This window comes from Dasypus novemcinctus, chromosome 13 (assembly GCF_030445035.2).
Source record: "Dasypus novemcinctus isolate mDasNov1 chromosome 13, mDasNov1.1.hap2, whole genome shotgun sequence".
NCBI classification, from domain to species: Eukaryota; Metazoa; Chordata; class Mammalia; order Cingulata; family Dasypodidae; genus Dasypus; species Dasypus novemcinctus.
The window spans coordinates 112,804,298-112,823,765 of NC_080685.1; the positions used below are offsets into that span (position 1 = coordinate 112,804,298).

General features: G+C 39.8%; 1 protein-coding gene across 1 annotated transcript in view; it reads left to right on the forward strand.

Annotated features, from left to right (window-relative positions):
- The window catches only part of DNAH14 (dynein axonemal heavy chain 14), a 499,447-nt gene that overhangs the window by 442,072 nt on the left and 37,907 nt on the right, over positions 1-19,468 (forward strand). The window contains exons 74-81 of the mRNA XM_058275282.1: positions 873-1,109; positions 2,417-2,502; positions 5,541-5,697; positions 6,275-6,485; positions 7,913-8,015; positions 10,009-10,236; positions 15,727-15,927; positions 17,681-17,880. Coding sequence (XP_058131265.1) covers positions 873-1,109; positions 2,417-2,502; positions 5,541-5,697; positions 6,275-6,485; positions 7,913-8,015; positions 10,009-10,236; positions 15,727-15,927; positions 17,681-17,880 — 1,423 coding nt within the window. The remainder of the gene's footprint in view (positions 1-872; positions 1,110-2,416; positions 2,503-5,540; positions 5,698-6,274; positions 6,486-7,912; positions 8,016-10,008; positions 10,237-15,726; positions 15,928-17,680; positions 17,881-19,468) is intronic.

Genomic DNA, 19,468 nt, shown 5'->3' on the forward strand with positions numbered 1-19,468 from the left:
ACAAGTTTCCCTGTAAAATACTAAATAAAATTTTTCTAAAGTGCCATTCCACGTAACACTTCTATAATTGACTAGACTAAAGGCAGTGGGAAGTCTAATTCATTAGTGAATTCCCTATGGTGTTCAACACATAATTCATACTCAATAATTTTTTGAATGAATAATTGACAATTATTATGATTATGATAATCCTAATCTATAAAGCAGACTGTCTAAGGGCAGTCAAAAGTTATTCTCCTGTTTACTATCAAGACTTAAACATTACCCCTCCTAATTACAGTTGCCCTCACATTCTTAAGAAAATCCATTGAAAATGCAAACCACAAAAATTATGCTTATCCAAAAAGGTTAGACAAAATCATTTAGCTATTGAATCTTTTCAAATGATCTTGTATTATACATTTTAAGGCACAAAAATATAATGTTTAAAGGAATTCTGACACTCTCATTAAGAGGGAAACAGTGATGGCTTGGAGTAGACTTTGTCAAGTGTCTGGAGTCTAGAAGTCTTAAAAATAAAAAAAAACTAATAAGCAAATAAACAAACAAACAAACAAACTTAAACTCTTTACTTAATGTCTGCCTAATATTCCCGTTTCTGGATGTACCAAAATTTACTTAACCACTCTCTTAAGTTAGACACTTCAGTCATGTCCACTATGATGAACATCAAAGAAAAAGTCTTTAATCTTATCATGTTTCTAGTTTTAATAAAAATTGTTTTTGTAAACTTAAATCTTTTTTGTAATTATTTTTCTATAAAATGGCTTTTCCCTCAACACCAAATATTTATTAAGCATCTACTTTGTAACAAGTAACTGAAAGATAAAGGATTTACATCTTCTAATGTCTTCGTTTTCCCTTTTCTATAGGCATATTTGAAATATGCAAACACCGACATCTCCAGTGGCTAGCAGAATCTCGGTGGAAGCAGTGTCAATATGTCAGTAGTCAGCTGGAACCATTCTCACTTTTATGTAAATCCCTTTTATCCAATGTAGCGCAATGGGACGCTTTTAAAAACAGTAAAACTGTATATTTTCTATTAAGCATACCTTTCTATTCAGAAAATACTTCACCGGAGGAGAGTAATAAATCACCTAAGGAAAGTAAGAAAGCATTTAATGTTTTCATCTAATTTATTTTAATTTTTGCCAATCTGAAAAGCTTAATGTACTTTTATTTGAATTTCCCTAACAAGTTTAAGTATCTTTTCATGTTTGTTGACCATTTAGATTTGCCTATTCATGTATTTTGTCCATTTTTCTATTGGTTTGTTTAATCTCTTTTTTGTCAGTTTTTAAGACCTTTATTAATATTATAAATAATTAACCTCTTGTCTTATTTTTTATATTAACATTTTCATTCAAATATTTTTCCAAGGCTATTAATTGTCTATTGAATTTGTTTATAGTACCTGTATCATACAATGGTTTGTATAATCAAAATTATGTCTATTTATTTTTCTTTTATAGCTTCTTGATTTACAGTACTGATTAAGAAGATCTCCTTTTCCTCCCCTAGATTTTTCTCGCTGGGTCATGTACTATTTTATTTTGTTGTATTTGTCACTAATCCATCTGGGATTCCTAATTTTTATATTATAGTAAGCTGAGTCAATAACTTCTATTTAAAGGGACTCTTCATTGACCCTCTTTGTAAAGTTAAGCATCTTTTTATTTTGTAAATAACCCCAAAATTATCCATTCTGTAGCTTCAGATTTTCATGTATCATGGGCTATTTTTAAAAAGCCTAATAAACTTAGATGAGCTACATTCAAAAAAGCTATTTCTATAATCTAAGCTATGTTCAATGTTAGACATGGGGAAAATACCATAAAAATATAAAGTAGGTAAAAATGATCATTGGATCTGGGATAGTTGGAAAGCAAGGCTAGAAAGCCATCCTTTCTACCTCAGAAAAGAGTGTGAGCCACGAGGACTCGACTGCAATTGCATTAAGAAGGGAGGAGGGAGGCAGAGGGGGGGGAAAGTCGGATCTTCAATGTTTCACATAGGTGATAATCCTGTTGCATTTCCATTTGATTACCACTTCCTATATCTGTGATAGGTGGGTTAGGAATAGAAATCTTTAACTTCTGGAGTTATTGGTGACTCACCTTACAATCTTCAGAAAAATGGCTGTTTTCCATTTTTATGTCGCTATTCATCAATCACTTCACCAGGGCCAGGCTGAAGCCCAAAACTACTTAAGGTCCACCTATTCCGAGCTATTAAGGACAGTGAGGGATGCCTCAAATCCTATGGAAATAAAGCTCACTTTAAAAAGAAATCAGCCATGCTCCAAAAAAATTTTTTTCACAATTTCAAAACAAAACTTTTCATTGTGGTTTCTTTTAATGATTGAAAGTATTTGATTGTTAATATCAGTTTCCTTCTCTAAATTTATACCTAGCTCAATTTTTGAATGAAGATGAAGAAATGTGTAGGCCTATCAATTTTCCCTGGGAGAAACTCACTCCATTTCAAAGACTTATTTTGGTAAGATATGCTATGAGAAAATATTATCATTCCTTAAACCTTTCAAAGTTAAAATTTTATGGGCAAAATATATTTATTTTTTTCATCTCACATGTACTGAACATTAATCTCGGAGTCAGCACTTCTGCTCCACGTAGGGTTTCTTTCCCCTGGAGGGAGTCCAATTAGAGAAACACCACATCGTCTTCCTCCCCGCTTTACTCCTCCATAGAGAGAGGAAGGGTTTGGAAAATCAGTGAATTTGAGAGATGAACTGAGGGCGCACCTTGGTTCAGTCCCTTCTTCCTGTCCCTTCTGAGACGTGCCACTAACGGCAGGCTCTCTGCTCTGCTTCTCCGTGCCACTAAGGCATATGTGGGACCAATCCCCAGGCCCGGAGGGCTGCCCAGGCCTGCTTGTGGCAGGCGAGCCTGTCTAATCCAGAGCTCAGGAGCCTCACCCACTTCACGTCCACCACCGTGGCCTCTGTTATTCATAAAGGAGACATTTTGCCTCACTCCTCTGTCTCTGTTTCTTCTGAATCTGGTGGGGATTTGGGGAGTCAGGCTTGGGAACGACTGCCATTTATGAGCCCCTAAGACCTGAAGAGCTTAGCATGTGCTAAGCACCCTGCATGCACTACTTCCCTTGATCCTCAGCCTTATCTTAGAGGGTAGGCACGATTATTCTCACCATTTTGCCTAGGAAGTAGCCTGAGAGAGCCAGGATTGATGTTCTGGCTCAGACAGTTCGGGTTGTTAGCACCAACACTGTTCTACCATTTCCCAGACTAGATCATGCCAAATTCATCCTCATCACCTTGAAAGAATCTTTTCATTTTACATTTACTCTTTCCCTCCAGTTTAGTGAAGGGAAATCCCTCCTTTCACTCCTATCTTGACCCCAATTTCCTGCAAATTCCAGCTAGACAGCCAGTAATCCTTCTTTTGATTTCTGCCCAAGATTTTATTTTCACAACACTAAAATTTCACTCTGCAGAGAAACTGCAGAAAGATGGCATTTGGTCTGTAGATACGTTTTATTTGGATTGCACATTTTTTTTTGTCAGTTTTTGTTTTGAGGTAAAGTTTGCAAATTGAGAGATTTCACATAAACATTCTGATTTTTTACTTTTATCAAAAAAAAAACTAGAAGATTGGGCACTACTAGACTCACATTCTCCAGAGGCAGCAAGAGGTTCTGCTCTGCGCCAGTGCCCAGTCCCCACAGTTTCCATTGACTTCCTGACCTGGAAGCTGAGCATTAGCTACTGTTAAGTATCATATTTGCAAATCCACTTCTCTAATTTATGTTACTCACCTGGCAACTGTGAACAGATTGAAAACTACTGTTGGGTTATTAACATAGTCACAGCAGGAAAAGATATTCAGGTTATGTTAGTTGACAAATGCAAGATTCTGAACTATATATAATGCAATTCCATTTGTAAAAGGAGGAGAGGAGATAGAGATGCTTGTGTGCACTTAAAATATCTATAAGGATGCATAAGAAACAAGGGTTATTTAGGGTATAGGACCTTCACCTTTCAATGTATACTTTTTTGTATTGTCTGAAATTTATGCAGCAAGATCATATTACCTCTACATCAAAATTAAGTACATTTTTAAAATCCTACTACATTACCTTCTCCTAATCAGCTCTAGGTGATATTAGATTATGAACTTGAATCTTCATGCTTTTGGCGACTATTTTCCAAACCAAAAATCAGATGACATGGTCTGTTAAGTGTGAATGTACTTATAGAGAAACTGATTTAGACATTTCAAAGCTGGGCCTGAGATGTAAAGTCAGAATTTGAGATTTATCACATAAATTAAGTCAGAATGTATCAGACAGAAGGCTTGACCTGGAGAAGGGCACGATCATGAAGCTCCATGGGGCAGGCACTCTGTCCAGTTGGTTCACCTCTGTCCACTGCTGTAGCCTGATGAATTAATCAAGTAAAGGAGGAGCTAAAGATGGTGACAAAGAATCATGACCACATTTGGGAACACAGAATCTTGGCAGTGACAGTGTCAGGGGACCACAGCTAAGCATGTGTTTCACCTGGCTGATTCAAACATTGTCTCATTGAAAGTGAATATACTGGGTGAGCTCTGCTATTACACACCCCAGAGTCTTTGTGTGCAGCTGATTTTTATTTTTAAAATATATAATGCATTTAATTAAAATAAAAATAATGACTTTTTATTGAAAAGTAACACAAAAACAAAATTTGACAAAATGAGTAATTGTATTATGTTAAACATGAAATTCTCAAATATTTGATTATTTTTACCTATAAAAATGACATTTTCATATAACTCCCCTGATCCAGACAGTTTTGGCTCTGCCTTAAATAGTTCCCCGATATTGAAAGTGCTCAGGACAGAATTCATGATCATTCTGTAAAGAACTAGCACATAAATGGTTTGTATGAAGCAGTTTTCATAGGAAAAGTCTTTCCTCTGAAATTCTGCAATGATTTCCAATACATCCTGACCCTCTACTCACTATATACGTACTATTTCCAGAATCGTATAGACCACCTAAAGTTCCTTTTGGATCTGCATTCAGTTTGCTTAAACACACAGACTGGGCTATTTCTTTTCCGGCACTTTTAAGGGACTGTTCCGGTTGTGTCACCCTGGATTTTTCTCTACCTCCTCTCCGCCTCACACACACACCAGTGTACACCATGGAGCATCCTTGCTCCAGGTATGAAGAGCAGAGCAGGGAGAAGTCCTGGGGAAAGGTCTCTTTCTATAGAATCCATAGGCATAACTTTGATTTTTACACTCAAAGCAAGATCTCAGTCAGAGCTGGAGAGAGACGGGCACAAGCTGTCCCTGGCATCTAGGAGGGGCTGCTTGAGGGTCACGGGCAGTGCGGCCATTTCCCCACCATGTATAGACTCTCCCATTACACTGTCCCAGCACAAATAACACCAGAAATCTCTGACTGAAAAGCTAAACAATGACTGCTTCTTAGTTTTTGTTTCATTTTTACATAGGGACTATCTTTCTGGGTGGTTTTAAAACTTACCTTATCTTTTTTAGGTAAAAATTCTTAAACCAGAATACCTAAAGTGTTCTGTGAGTAAGTTTGTAGCTGAAAAAATGGGGAGCACATATATTCACACAACGGGAATTAATTTGAAAGAACTATATCAAGAATCCAATGCCAGAATTCCCTTGATACTTATTCACGCTCATGGTAAGCTATTTGTGCATAGTTAAGGTGATGGTTCAATAGTCAAAAGATGAGAAGTAGGTTCTATGTCAGGTTAGTCTACATTTAAAATATTTCCATAGTCTTAAATGTTTTGGAAAAGGGACCAATTAAAACTTCTAACTATATTGAAAATTAACCTTATGAAAATGTAAAAGAACAAAGACGACTTCCTGGATTCACCAATAATGCAAAATTCATCAGTGCCTCTTATGTTAGTAACATACATGCAACCTAAAATGTCCCCCTTTTAACCCCATTAAAACATATATTCAGTGCTATTGATTACATGTACAACGTTGCACCACCATCACCACCCTTCGTGGCCAAAACATTTCTATCAGTCCAAGTCTGTTAATTGTTTGAGTAGCGCGGATCTTCCCCGTGCGTTAGGAGACCACGGTCACTCGGCTAGTAAAATGCAGTCAAGATCTGAACTCCTGGCTGTCCTCAAAGCCTGCAGTCTCTCCCCGTCCCTCCCCCTTCTCAAATCATCACTCGGCAAACGCCCCACTGTGTTTTTAAGAGGAAGTGTTCTGTTGCTCTCCACGTTGCTGTGCAGGGAGTGACCCGACCAGCCTGCTCCTGAGATTTGCCCAAGAGCTGAAAGGAGCCGTGGGCCACGTGACCACGGTGCGGCCGGGCCGCGGCCGGGCCGCTAGGGCCGAGGCCCTCCTCCTCAAGGCCCTGACCAGAGCGGAGCAGTGGGTCTTCCTGCAGAACTGCCACCTCGCCGTCGCCTTCCTGCCCAGGCTCTGCGCCATCGTAGAATCGTAAGACCCTCCCGTTCATTTCTAGGGAATCCGACTAATTATCACAGCTGTGAAGTAAAGCTGAGAGTGGCAGCCTTGACTGTGTTCACAACAATGATAAAATATTGTATTGGACCACTCCGAAGAAACTTTTTTTCTGAGAACTTGTAAACTACTCTAAGAATCTGTTTTGTTTTTTAATAGATCTTTTTAGTTTTTAATCTAAATCTTGTATATCACTTCTTTTCAAACTCTCTCTCTCAATAGATATGCATCCATATATGCAGATGTATAGATCTACAACAAAGTTTTTAATGTTCCATATGATCCCCAACAGCAAAATGTAATACCTCATAGCCATACTTCCGATGATGGTTTCTCTTACGGTCTGTTTAGTATCTATTCTGACTCTCTGTAGTATAACCCACTTTTCTAGGTTCTTCCTCCTAATGCACTCATTTTGCCATTACCAGGCAGAAATTGCCATAGATTTAACCTTCTTGTTTGCAGTGAAAATATTTGAAAGTTGATTGCTATAACTTTGGGTGAAGAATTATCAATGTGTTGAGTTAACAGTGTTTCAACAGATTATCTTCTATTGTTTTTACTCCAGTCTTGCATTTCTGCCTGCCTTATTTTGTATGCCAATATTGCATTGTAAAAACATGTTTAAATGAGGATCTCTCCTTCATCATGTTGTTGTTTTTATGCTGTAAGCATACACAGGGAAACTATAAAACCAAAATTGCAGCTGCCCGACTTAATTTTCTAAAATCATTGCTAGTATCATTTATGCTCTTCTCAGACTGTTATCCTTTTATCAGTTTAAAAACTATTTCTTTAATAATTTCTCTTTTTCACATGTATTTAATCAATTAAGAGTTTTAAGAAAAAGTATTTATTTCAAAATTTCATATACTAGTTTTAACATCCTTTGGTAATTTTTTTACTTAATTATGACTATGTTATTGTCAAATGGTAGCTTTCTAACGTCACAGTTTCTTTGACATAAAATGATGATCTATTACAAGGAAGAGCTTGCCATTTTTTTCCCATTTACTCATTCATTTATTTATTTTTATCAGTATGGACTCATGGATTCTTATATTATTCAGTGGATTTTAGTCTGTTGCTATCATCATTTATTTTGGTCCTCCATTTTCCCAGATTTGACCATTTTGTTCTTAATTTGTGATTTTTCCCAGGTTTTTGCAGTGAGCCTATATTGGTTTTGTATTTAATGGAGGGAATGCTGCTTGTTAAAAATGGTAATTGATGCATCAAATTCTTTGCAACAAGAAAGTTGTTATGGTAGTATAATAAAATCCTCAATTATTGAAATGATTTATAAGGTCACTTCAAAGGTTGAAATACTATGATTCTAAAAATGTGTTTTTGGTTATTTAAATTTTTTTCATATTAAAATATTTATAAACTTTATTTTTCAGATTTGATAATACAGATATGACAATCAACCCTGAGTTTAGGCTATGGTTAAGCTTGAAATCAGATAGCTCTATCCCAATTCCTATTCTTCAAAAGGGCTTAAAGGTAAGGACAAAATATAATGGATTTTAATATTGACTGAAGAATCCTGTGTGATTGTCAACCATCTTGCATTCGTAATTCTGAATTAAGAAGAAAGTGATGATTCTGGTGTGGTAAATATGTGCTCTGTGCTTAGCCCTATACTGGGAACTAGGGAGGACGCTGGAGACGTAGAAGACAAGATCCCTGCTTTCAATTAGTTAACAATTTGATTTTAGGTTGCCAATTGTTATAAACCAGATTATACACTTTGCCCTTCTTTCTGTAAAGCAATATCAATTATCCGCACACGTGCACATGCACACAAACATACACTATCTCTCTACTTCCTCTTCAGATAGTCCTTTATGGTGATGGGCAGACATTTACATTTAGAGACATAAGCAGGAGTTCTGGGAAGAATCAGTCATAAACGTGGTGCAGCAGTGCCCCATGAGTATTTTCCCATTTGTGCCTGGTCAGGGCTCTCTGAGCCAAGATTGCTGGCAACCTGGATTAAAGAATGTCTGAGGGGCATCTCCTCACCTGGCACTCTCCAGAGCCCCTGCTCACACTGCTCCCATCCTAAGGGCGCTCGATCGGGAGAAGCTTGTCCTACATCTCCTGGACCACTTGCTGACATTCTAAGGCAGGGGTTCCTAACCTCTTTTCTTCCATGGACTCCTTTGCCAGTCAGGTGAAAACCATGGACCCCTTACCAGGTCCACACTATATTGTGGGTTATTTAATAAACATATTGCACCTGCACCAACATGTCCCCACAAGAATAATGTTTTTTGAATTTCAATTCAAGCTCACGGACTGCTGCTTAAGAATCCCTGTCCTAAGAGTAATAAAACCCAGGACCATTTGTTTACCCTCCAGGAATTGTGCACGCCTGAAGACCGTCTGCCCCGCCCCCCTCCCTAGAGGATTGGTTCACATTCCAGAGCAAAAGTCTCTTTATCTCTGGAGCAGGGAGAGGCAGCTATGCCAGTCATTCTATATTAGCTCCAAGATTCATAGTTTCGGAGTTCCTCTTCTGTGGTACAAACCCCGCTATACATGCACAAGATACGTTTGGCTCTCATTGCATCACCTGCTGGGAATTAGGGCTTAAGGAACTGATACAAGCTGCTCCGGGGTAATCAGTCTGATCCCTGATCCAGAAGACTCATATTCATGTATAGACATATGTGTGTGCATGCATGTACACACACATTCCTGCACATATGAATATATATGCAAATACATTATCTATCATAGACACATGGACATACATTTATATATATTATATATACTTATTCATCCCCATTTGTTCATATGCACACATAGAAAACTGTGCAAAGAGCCTTCCCAGTTTCAAACTTAGCCACAATCTCAAAGACCTCTCCAGGTGATTTCTTCCCTACCTCATACTTCATACTTCCCTATCTTCATGCTCTTTTCCCCCAGTCCCTCCTGATTCCAATTACCCTGATTAAGAAGTCAGCCAAAGGGGTTTTCAATGCAAGTGAAACAATTTAGTAATACCACATTATGTGTTCTCCTTTTAAATATGACTGAAGACTAGATACTTGGGTTGGTTCTACTAGCTGTTTCGTATGATTTGGCATCCCCTCTAATCTGTTGCTTTGCCGAGGCTAGGCAGCCCTGATTTGGTTACAATCCCTTAGCTGCCATTTATATAGAAGACTAGACTAAAGTAGCTTTTATCAGCTTTCCAAATTGCTGTGCTCCTAGAACCCTATACAGAGAGAAAATAGGGGTGCTTTTCATCACCATGATATGCTTCCCACTTAAAGTATGAACTGGGACAAAAGAAAATCCAATACATTCCTTTTACAAAGATTTTCAAGTAGGAAAAGAGTAACATAGACTTTTAATTTGCCACTGAATCTTGAAAAGAGTCCCATTCTTAGCTAGTTCTCTTTCCAGTGCTAAACAAACAAGAGTGCCCCTAGACCCAACCTGCGCCTGTCCTCACACGCTGCTTTTACTCACATCTGTTTTAAAGATTGCAGTGGAATTTCCCCAAGGAGTGAAAAGTAATTTGCTGCAGACATTTGGATATAGTGGGAGTGGAGAGGTAACAGAAGAGATATTTGAAAAACCTGACTGTGGACCATGGTGGAAAAAGCTTTTATTCAGCCTATGTTTTTTCAATGCTGTAATCAATGAAAGAAAACATTATGGAACATTGGGCTGGAATATTCCTTATGAATTTAATTCTTCAGACTTGGAGGTAAGTGTGGTATCTGCAAAACAACCAATAGCAATAAATAAATAACAATAAGATCTAAACTGAGAGCCCACCAGGTACTTGCACAAATACTAAGTGTTTTTGCATTGTGGTAAGAAAATGAACTCTTTAACTAGACAATACGGGCTAATGTTTAAAAGCATGGACTTCCAAGCCAGACTTCCTGGAATCAATTTATAGCTCCACCACATATAGCAGTACAAATACTTAACCTAGTCAACAAGCTAATTAGTCTCTCTGAGTCTCAGTTTCCTTGACCAAAAAAAAGCAAGGCGGGGAGGGTAAATGTCAGTATATACTGCCAAAGGGTTATTAAAGAAGCAAACTAGTTTATATAGATATAGCACTTAGAACAGTGCCGGGCACAAATTAATCACTAAAAATGTGTTTGTCGTTTTTATTTATTCATTTAAAGCAAGAGAGATTACATTGACCCGCTGTGGGGTAAAAAGTTTAGTTTAGCAGTCTTTCTCTCTTGTATTCTTCTGTAAAGCCTTCTATTTGTGCTTTACTGCTGGGTATTTTCTTTACTGCTGAAGTGGGCATGTGGTGGCACCAGCCTAAATTTTTTTCAGGTTAATTTTCCTGCAATTGTGTTCCCAGCACAGAATATTACACCTTTGATTACTTAGTTTCCCTGCTGCTAAAACAAATACCATACGATGGGTTGGATTAAACAGTAGGAATTTACTGGCTCCCAGTCTTTAGACTGAGAGAAGTCCTAAACCAAGGCGTCAGCAAAGGGGGGCTTTCTCCCCACGACTGAGGCCTTGGGGATCCCTGGCCCGGGGCTTTTCTGTCACGGGGCCGTGCACTCGGCCGCATTTTCTCCTGTGTCTCCCGGCTTCCAGTGACTTCCAGTGTCTCGATGCTCCTCGTGGCTTCTTTTCTGTGTCCACTTTCCTTTGCCTCTAAGGACTTCAGACCTGTCGGATCAAGGCCCACCTCATACCGCGTGGGCTCCTTCACTATCCACATCTTCAAAGACCCTGATCACACCCGGGCTCACACCCTCAGGCCAGGAGCGGGGCCGGAACATGCCTTTTTGGGGAGCATGATTTAATTCCCAACAATTATCTATTATCCAGCTATCCATTCATGTATGTGTTAAAGCAAATACAAAAACTTTCTGAGAAAAATTAGAGTTCTGCTTCTGGGTATTACTTAAACCTACCCTAAATAGGTAGCTTTCTGTTTTAGTTTCTACCTACCCTCTGGGCCCCCAAAAGACATGCTCTTTCTATATGCAAAATACCTTAATTCCATCACAATAACCCAAAAACTTTAAATAACAATACTTAAGTACAAAATCTCATCAACATCATTTCTAGGTCTGGTCTGCCCTGGCACAATAATTCCCCTCTGTCTGTGGACCTATAAAATCTTGAGAACAAGTTACCTGCTTCCAATATACAAAGGAGGGACAGGCGTGGGATAAGCATTCCCATTCTCATAGGGACAAATCGCAAGGAAAACAGGGTCAAAACCACTGCAGGCCCTGCTCCTGTAGATTTCAGGGTCTGAGATTCATCTTCGGAATGATGAGTTGTTTTGGTCCTGGTGAGGGCAGCCGTCCCCCTTCCAAGTGCTTGCACAGTGCCCACGCTCCGCCCAAACATCGGGAGGAAGGCTCCACCCTCTTCAAGCACGGGCAATGACCAGACTTCCCATAATCCCCAGGGAATAGGTTCCACCCTCTGGAAAACCGGGGTGGCGGCCAAGCTCTCTGCAATCCCCAAGGCACAGGCCCCAACCTTTGAGTACACTGAGGTGGCGGCACTGTCAGCAACGGGGTGACAGGCCAGCCCTGCCCGAGCTCTGGGGCTGACTCACCCTTTTCACACATGTGCATGGGCTTGCTCTCGTGGCCCAAGAAGATATCCTCAGTCCAGACCTCAGCTTCCATGGTTCTGCCTTTGAAATGATTTTTTTTCTCTTCAACCTGTACCTTTCTATCCCTTTTAGGCCAGGCCGGCAGTGACTCCATTCATACAGATCTTAAAAAAAAAAAAAGCCAGTTTTGCATGTAGTGATGGGGTCCAGGCCATCACAAAGCAGGACTTGGCACAGACCCTCCTTGGACCGCTGCGTTCCCATGCTGGTTTGCACTGGTTCCCTGTTCAGGGAAACCCTTACATGGAGCACTATTCTCTGAGGACTCAATTTCCAGATGCTCCAGATTTTCCAAACCATCCATTTCTGGTTCCCAGGAGTTCAGTTCTTGGCTGATTCCTTTACTCTTGCATTTTACCATAAGCTGATAGAAGAAACCAGACTGCACTTTCCAAGTTTAGCTTCAAAATCTCCTCAAACATCCAAGCTCATTGCTGTCAAATCTGACATCAGAACTCAATTTTGCCAAGTTCTCTGCCACTTTAAGACAAGGATCGCCTTTCTTCCAAGTTCCCAGTGACCCATTCATCATTTCCCTCTGAGGCCTCAACAGAACTACCTTTAGCATCTGTATTACTAGCCACGATCTCCCCAGAGCAATCCAGGCCTTTTCTATCAAGTGCCTCACAGCCTCTACCCATTACCCAATTCCAAAATGGATTCTTCATTTTTGGCAATTACAATAGTAGCACCCCACCCTCAGTAACGAACAGTTTCTAGTTTCTCAGGCTGCTTAAAGCAGAAATGGGTTGGGCTTACACAATGGGAATTTATTCTTATTCAAAATTTTGGAGATTTTTTTTCCTTAACAGCCCCTTTTTTATTGCAAATACTCTCCCGAAAGTATACATTACCACAAAAAAGGCAGGTATCTTGTATTTTGCCCTGATTCATTTACACATGTACAGCAAAAGCTGTTAATTGGCTCCACTGGTCAACAAATCTGGAGCTATGTGCACACACCATGATTTTTTAACTAAAAAAGTAATCAATGAATTGAAGGGAAGAATAGTCATGATTGAGACTTGAATGAGAACCTGGAAAGATCAAATAGAAGAGATAGCCCAAAGCATAGGAAGAAAGTTATAAAATGATAGAAATCATGAGGTAAAATTAAGATATTTGAAGGAAAAACTAACATTCAAATAATATGAATTTCTGAGGAGAAAATGGGTTAGGTGGAGAAAAATAAGAAAGTTACTTTCTCTTAAATCATGAAAGCTCTGAGTTTGCATAATGAAAATCCTCACTATTTCAGGCAGGATTATTGTAAAAAGACACACTTTGGGGCATAAACTGGAAAATTCCTAAATTCCAACCTTCTAGAGCAAGTTATAAAAGAATGATGATAGCGGTAGATTTGTCATCTATATCACTAGCTAGAAGGTCATGTAATAAATTCTAGAGAATCCAAGAGAAAAGACTGCACACTAAGATGCATTCACTGTGTCAATGTGAAAGAAGGATATTTGCATATAGCAAGAATTAGACAATATATTCTCTCTGTGGAAAATGCTTGATTAAGGTCTATCATTATATAAAAATGTACCATAACAGCGACCCGAAATAAAGAAAAATGCAACAGAGTAGAAACTGATATCATAAGCCTCACAATACATGGTTAATAATAAACTGTTGAGCGTGAGTAATCTAAGCGCTAAATATGAATTATTTAAAAGGTGGATTAATACTACAAGAAAGATTCCAAAAATAGTCTTAAAGTAACTAAAATTTTAACAAAACCTAGTAGTTGCTGGGACTCATATAATTGAAGGGGGGAGCATAAGAGCCCTTCCATAGTTTTCATATGAGGAAAAATGAGAGGAAAAGACAGTAGGAAAGTAAAGATCTATTAAATGTTTCATCTTGTTACTAACCCTAAGGTTGGAGAAGTAATGGGAAGAAGTAGGGAAATGGCACACATGGGTGAGGAAATAATTGATATCTTCATTTGAATAAAGAAATATGCATTTTAATATGAATTCAAAGAAAAGAAAAATAGCCTTTAGAGGGAAAAGCATAATGTCTAAATTAACACAGCAGTAAAAGGAAATTAACAATTTGATCAAACTATCAAAACTAAGGGAGGGAGAGAGAAACAAAGGAAAATAAATAACATAAAGCAATATGAAAGGGATATTATCAGTCATTATATTAAAAATAAATGGACTGCATCCCCTTGTTTTTTTTATCCCCCTCCCCTTCTTTGCGGCTTTTTGCATGCTATCTGCCCTCTGTGCATTCACTGTACGCTCTTCTGTGTCTGCTTATTCATTTTCCCCTCCCGCCTTGCGGCTTGCTTGCTGTCTGCTCTCTGTGTCCATTCGCTGAGGGCTCTTCTGTGTTCTCGCTTGTCTCCCTTCTTCTTGTTGCATCAACTTGCTGAGTCTGCTCTCCTCTGGTCTATGGGCTGGTGGTGCTCTGCAGCATGTGGGCCAGCCTGCCTTCACAAGGAGGCCCCTGGACGGGCCAAGGGCTTCCCATATGGTAGGCGGGAGCGCATCTGACTGAGCCACAGCCGCTTCCCCACCTTTTTTTTTTTTTAAAGAGTCTATCAGATTGGGCTACAAAACAAAACCCAAATATGTGCACTTTATATGAAAAAGCAGTTAAATTAATAAAGAAAGCTGGAAACTACCCAGAAAATAAAAACAGAAAACAGAAATATTAACATCAGACAAGGAGGAATTTAAGGTTATGAGCACCAAACAGGAGAAAGAGAAACAATAAACTAGCATTTGAGGAAGGAAGGGAGGGAGGAAGAGAGGGAGAGGGAAAGATGAGAAAGTTTGAGGACAGAGGGAGGTTAGAATGAGAGGAAGGGGGCAGAAGAAAGGATGAAATCAACTGATGGGCATGTATTTACATAGACTATCTGTGTGAGGATACCCAAAACCGCTCACAGTGATCACCTCAAGGGAAGGACCTGCTGGCTAGAGTAGAGGGCGGGAGAGAATTTACTTTCCCTCATTTAGCCTTTTATAACTTTTGAATGCTGTGTGCCTGTTTTGTCTACTTAAGGAAATAAATAAATAAATAATGCAATGTTCATCAACAACAGCAAGAGAAGGAATTAATGGATAAAAATGTATACCTTTTTTAAATTAAATTAAATTTAATTTATTTAATTCCTCCCCCGGTTGTCTGTTCTCTGTGTCTATTTGCTGCATCTTGTTTCTTTGTCCGCTTCTGTTATCGTCAGCAGCACGGGAAGCGTGGGCAGCGCCATTCCTGGGCAGGCTGCACTTTCTTTTGCGCTGGGCAGCTTCTCCTCACGGGCGCACTCCTTGCGCGTGCGCGTCAGGGCACTCCTTGCGTGCATCAGCACTGCACACGGGTCAAGGAGGCCCAGGGTTTGAACCACGGACCCCACATGTGGTAGACGGACGCCCTAACCACTGGGCCAAGTCCATTTCCCAAAATGTATACCTTAATTTTTTTTATTCCTTTTGCTAATTTCCACATATTTTTGAAGAGAAAATATATGCAGCTGCTTGGGAGTTGTTAATTGCTTACTAAAAAGTCAGAGTAAGCTGAAAACAGGTATCAGAATAACAGGGGCTGGTGGCTTTCCCACAGTTCGCCGTGAAGACGCTGGAGAACGTCCTGAGGCGCGCGCAGCCCGGCGTGCCGTGGCGCGCGCTGCGCCGCCTGCTGGGGGGCGTGGCTTACGGCGGCCGCGTGACCGACGAGTGGGACAGGCGCTGCCTCCAGACCCTGCTCCACAAATTCTGTAATCCTGAAGTGCTGAAAGTTAATTTCAGTTTCTCTGGTGATGAGGTAAGAAAGGAATTTATCTTCTCACATTATTCGATTATTTTTAACTGAACATGGCTGCATCATTTAAAATCCATATGTAAACAAAATTTAATGTTCATGGTAATGGCTTTTTTTAACTTTGATTATTCCAAAAGTAATTTCCCCATCACTGCACACAGCGTCGTGCCGGGCAGTAAATAAATGGTAAAGAAACGTGTCTTACCCCCTAGCAACTAGAGCTTAAAATACAAAGCACAAGGAAGTAGAAGCAAACTAACGTTAGTCATCACCTATCTCGTGCTAGTCAATCTATACCTCTCATTTAATACGTCGGCCATGTGAAATAGCTGTCACTCTCAGTGCACAGATAAGGAAACTGAGGTTTGCAGGGGGCAGGCACATACAACGAGTAAGCACCCAAGAGCTGTGCCCCCTCGCCAAAGCACTCAAGAGGACGCACGTCTGCACCTGCTTTCCCTCTGTCACCGCTTCTCCCCTCTCAGTTTTCGACCACCCTCCAGGCTTTGTAGAGCAGAAAATTCTAGGTTAGACAGCAGCAGTTGAGCCCCCTGTCAACTGGCTGCTGGCAGAGGAAACCTTCTGCATACCTCTGACTTGAGAGCACAGAGGTAGGACCTGACATGATTTCTGATGGGTGGAAATTTTGATGGAAGAGGCGAATGGAGGATGAGGAGAAGACAGTGGCCTGTGGGTGATCATGAGGGAGTGGGTGACATATAACCAAGGGGACAGAAATCGTGTCCAAGCGTTGGTGGAGACCTTGAGAGGGCAGATGGATAGAGAAAGTGATATTGTAGGAAGATTCATTTGGAAGGTACCTATAGAATGGATAGTAATGGTCTATTTGTTGATGACCCTGAGTCAATAATTCATTAAATTATATCCTTTATACATTATTTGCTTAGGCAGGAAAAGTGATGAGGGTTTTTTTTTTCAGTTCAACTTAAAGTCAGCCCTTAAGCTAGAATTACCATTAAAATTCCTTTAAATAGCCCAAACAATACAGTATTCAGGGTTTTAGTATACAGACTATTACATTAGACATGCATAAATGAAAAAGGTATGCAGGAATGTACAGCATACAATTTCATTGGCAGAGTGGCATTGGACTATGGGATTGTATTTTGAAATCATGTCTTTCAGATTGTTTATTTGACTTGAACACTAAAAAGTTTAATGACAATTCCAAGTTGCCAGCTCTTCCTGGTCCTTGTCAAAATCTTAGCTTTTTTTTTGCAGATTTTTTTTATCAGTGAGTCTAACTCTCTGATGTTTCCCTGTGCCCCTTATAAATTCTTTAGTGTTTTCATGATGATACCAAGAAAGCCATCACCACCCACTTTCCAGGCCACAAGAACAAAGCATTACCTTTCGTTGTCGATAGTCAGTTCTTCTGAAGATCATTCCTTCCATAGACTTTACCAAAGTTTCCCATCCATTATCTACAAGTATAGTTTACTGAAGCAGCAGGTGGTCAGAATCACCCTTGTCTTTAAAGTGCTTTTTCTTTCTTTTCCTTCCTTCCTCCCTCCCTCCCTTTCTTTCTTTCTTCCTTTTCTTTTACTTCCCTCCCTCTCTCCCTCCTTACTCTCTCTCCTTCTCTCTTTTGTTTCTTATAGAATGCTCTAGAACATACCACCTACAAATAAGAAGAAGCTTCTGTGTAAAATTTCTTGGGCAAATATTACCTTCAAGCATTTCTGGAAGTAGATCTCTAACTAGACAGAAACTAATCCAGTGGTGAAATTTGCAGGTATGTCAGCCAGTACTGAGTTCGACAAGCATAAAGGATTGCATCTGCATCATCCAGTCCTTACCTGACAGCGACTCTCCTGAGGTCTTGGGAATTCACCCCGGGGCCACAAGGAGGCACCAGGAGGCCCAGAGCCAGGAGTTCATCCAAAACCTCATTGCCATGAGACCAGCAACTGCAACCACCAGCCTTGTGATCAGGTCAGAACTCACCAGGAAGAATTATTGGTTGAAAATTATTAAATATTCACTTGACGAGATTTAAAAATGTATAGGAAAGTATAGTCTACATGACTGAGAAACTAAAGTCTCCAAGTGACACATAGGAGTTTGTGTGTGTGTGTGTAAAATTACCAAGCATGTATTAGATATTGTGGAGTAAATGATTGAACTCTACTTGGTGAGTGGTATTTTTAGGCTGAATTCATTTAAATGTAAAATGTTCATATTTATTTCTATGGGACAAGCAAAGTGGGTTCTTTTCTCCCAGTGTGTCTAGAGTAACCATGACCCCTCTAGCTAGCCTCAGAGTTTTTGTCTGCTCAACTGCTGGTTTTAGAGAGCTGTTCTGACTGAATTGAGATACAGGATTCTTTTCTAAAGAGCCATTTTCTTCCTGATTCTAAGTTATTTTAAGGCTTACCTGTGCTATAGGAAAAGCTATTTCCTGCTTTTTCATAGGCTCATGGCTAAGATTTTCCCAACTTTCAAAATACAGCCTAAAGGACTGTGCTTTGGAGTGCTAGTAAAATTAGAATTTCCCATTGTAAAGAATTTCAGTAACAAGAAACAAGTTAGGAATACCTGTGCAGTATAAATGCAGTTAAATATTAATTTAGCAGCTTAGACAGACATTGAACATTTACTATACCTAAGTAACACACACCATTTAATGAACAGACACTGAACACTTCCTATGTTCGGGATTACTTTTCAGGAGTGTACTTAACCGACAGGCTTAAGGTTCGAGAGCATATATCGATGTGGGAGGTGTGAGGGTGTGGGGAGTGGGGAACCTCTTATATTTTTTAATGTACTATTTTGTGTGATCTATGTATCTTTTTTAAAAAGATAATAAAAATATTAATTAATTAATAAAGAGCATATCCAGGGAGCCAACGTGGCTCAGTCATCGAGCACCAGCTTCCCACATACAAGGTCCGGGGTTCAATCTCTGGCCCCAGTACTTAAAAACAAAAAAAAAGGATATCCAACAGGAAGACATAAGCTTCAGGAGTAGATCCAACTGGCAGACTCAAATTTCAGGAGTACACTTAACAGATAGATTTAAGGTAGGGACTTGAAACCCAGACAGAATGGTACCAAGAAACAACAACAATGAAACAAACAGGAAAGGACGGTGATCAGAGCAAGGGAATCATTCCAGAAGGAGTTCAAGGGAACTCGGACTACTGAACTAACTTTCTGATTTACTTCTACCTTGGTGACCCTATTCCCTCAAATGGAAGTCCAGGGTCAGAACTGGAACAGTTTCTCTCTTTGAAGCTTAACGGGCCTCTAGGGTCTGGGCCAGCAAGGTAGGAAAAACCCTGTCGTCTAGCTTTTAGACCACAGGGACCTAGCGGCCGCAGAGAGCTCAGTTGCCATGCTGGCCTCTCTTGCTGGGACCCCAGAGCGCAAGGCAGTTGGACTCCCTCAGAATCCCCTTTGCCCTTTGTCCCTTCATGGTCACCAAATTGATGCCGAGCAAAACGGGGTTCTTTTCTCTGATGCATCTTTAAAGCCAATTCCTGAGACACCAGGGTTTCAAAGAGAGGGAGAGTTTTAT